The sequence below is a fragment of the Austrofundulus limnaeus genome, unplaced genomic scaffold (assembly GCF_001266775.1).
Source record: "Austrofundulus limnaeus strain Quisiro unplaced genomic scaffold, Austrofundulus_limnaeus-1.0 Scaffold430, whole genome shotgun sequence".
Lineage (NCBI taxonomy): Eukaryota > Metazoa > Chordata > Actinopteri > Cyprinodontiformes > Rivulidae > Austrofundulus > Austrofundulus limnaeus.
In genome coordinates, this window is record NW_013952832.1 from 134,591 (window position 1) to 136,374 (window position 1,784).

General features: G+C 43.6%; 1 protein-coding gene across 1 annotated transcript in view; it reads right to left on the reverse strand.

Annotated features, from left to right (window-relative positions):
* Positions 1-1,784, reverse strand: part of LOC106529254 (gap junction alpha-5 protein) — a gene marked incomplete in the record, with an annotated part of 30,416 nt that overhangs the window by 8,901 nt on the left and 19,731 nt on the right. The window contains 1 exon segment of the mRNA XM_014024609.1: positions 832-1,116. Coding sequence (XP_013880063.1) covers positions 832-1,116 — 285 coding nt within the window.

The following is a 1,784-nucleotide window of genomic DNA, read 5'->3' on the forward strand; positions in this document are numbered from 1 at the left end:
TGTGCAGACACACGTGTTGTTGGTGTGCAGACACACATGTTGTTGGTGTGCAGACACACGTGTTGTTGTGCAGACACACGTGTTGTTGTGCAGACACACGTGTTGGTGTGCAGACACACGTGTTGTTGGTGTGCAGACACACATGTTGGTGTGCAGACACAAATGTTGTTGGTGTGCAGACACACGTGTTGGTGTGCAGACACACATGTTGTTGGTGTGCAGACACACATGTTGTTGGTGTGCAGACACACATGTTGTTGGTGTGCAGACACACATGTTGTGTGCAGACACACATGTTGTTGGTGTGCAGACACACATGTTGTGTGCAGACACACATGTTGTTGGTGTTCAGACACACATGTTGTGTGCAGACACACATGTTGTTGTGTGCAGACACACATGTTGTTGGTGTGCAGACACACATGTTGTTGGTGTGCAGACACACATGTTGTTGTGTGCAGACACACATGTTGTTGTGTGCAGACACACATGTTGTTGGTGTGCAGACACACATGTTGTTGTGTGCAGACACACATGTGTTGGTGTGCAGACACACATGTTGTTGTGTGCAGACACACATGTTGTTGTGTGCAGACACACACATGTTGTTGTGTGCAGACACACACAGTCAGTGTGCAGACACACACAGTCAGTGTGCAGACACACACAGTCATTGTGACAATGAACCCATGAGCTGTTGATCAGCACTGATCAGTACCTCACACTATTGTACTTTAAGGAAATATGTGAATTACTTTTTACTTTTACTTGAGTACTTGGCTTGAGTAACAAAGTAACTGTGCTTTCATTTGAGTAAATGTCTGACTTTACCTCCATGACGGTACGAATCACTATACTCAGTATGTACGTCTTCAGCAGCGCTCCTCTGAGCCGAACCCGACCTGCTAACGGACCTTTCTCCTTTCCTTCATCCTTCTCTCCATTCCTCCCCGACTTGTCTCCTCCTTCTTCGCCTCCCCCAGGGTCTTCCTCTTTCCCTCCCCCGTCTCCATCGTCTTCCTCCCTGCTCCTCCTCCTCTCCTCTCTGCGGACGGTGTGCATGGCGTGGCCCATGTAGATCAGGCTTGGAGTGGACACAAACACAATCTGCAGCACCTAGAGACACATCAGAAAGATCTGAGACACTTTAAATAAATGTGGATTACTGCCAAAGGTAAAGAACAAATGCAGAAATAATTCTACATGTTAATAAAGTAAAGTCTGCATGTTTAAAACATTGGCTGAGTTTGGCACAAACTGTTTTTCTGTTCATTTATTTATAGCAAAATGACCAATGCCACAAAACATCTGAGAAACATGTTCTCTGTAGAGAAGTTATCTACACTTCAAACATTTGGCATCATTTTACAGTAAATCACACACAAGAACTGGCCAAAACTAAAAAACTATTTTTAGGTTCAAATGACCTAATCTTACCCTGTAAATGGGCAGTGGGCAGTGAAAACTCTGAGTAAGGTAATTCTGAGTTTAAAAAATGAAAAAAAAAAAGGTTCAGTGAAACTCTGGGAATATGGTAACAAACTGTGAAGTAAACCTTTCTGTCACAGTATCTGTGTGTTTTGGTTATTTGTGATCAGTGGCAGAGCCAAACATTTTTCTCAGCTGTGGCCAGACTGGGACCAGTACTCACAGGAAAATTACTTCATTTTTTACTTGAAAGTTTCTGAAGATCTTTGTGTTTTTCCTTATCTCCTCATACAGGCAGTGACTACCTTATAAACATGGATGCAGAACCATTTTAAAAGTGTGTGTGTGTGTGTGTG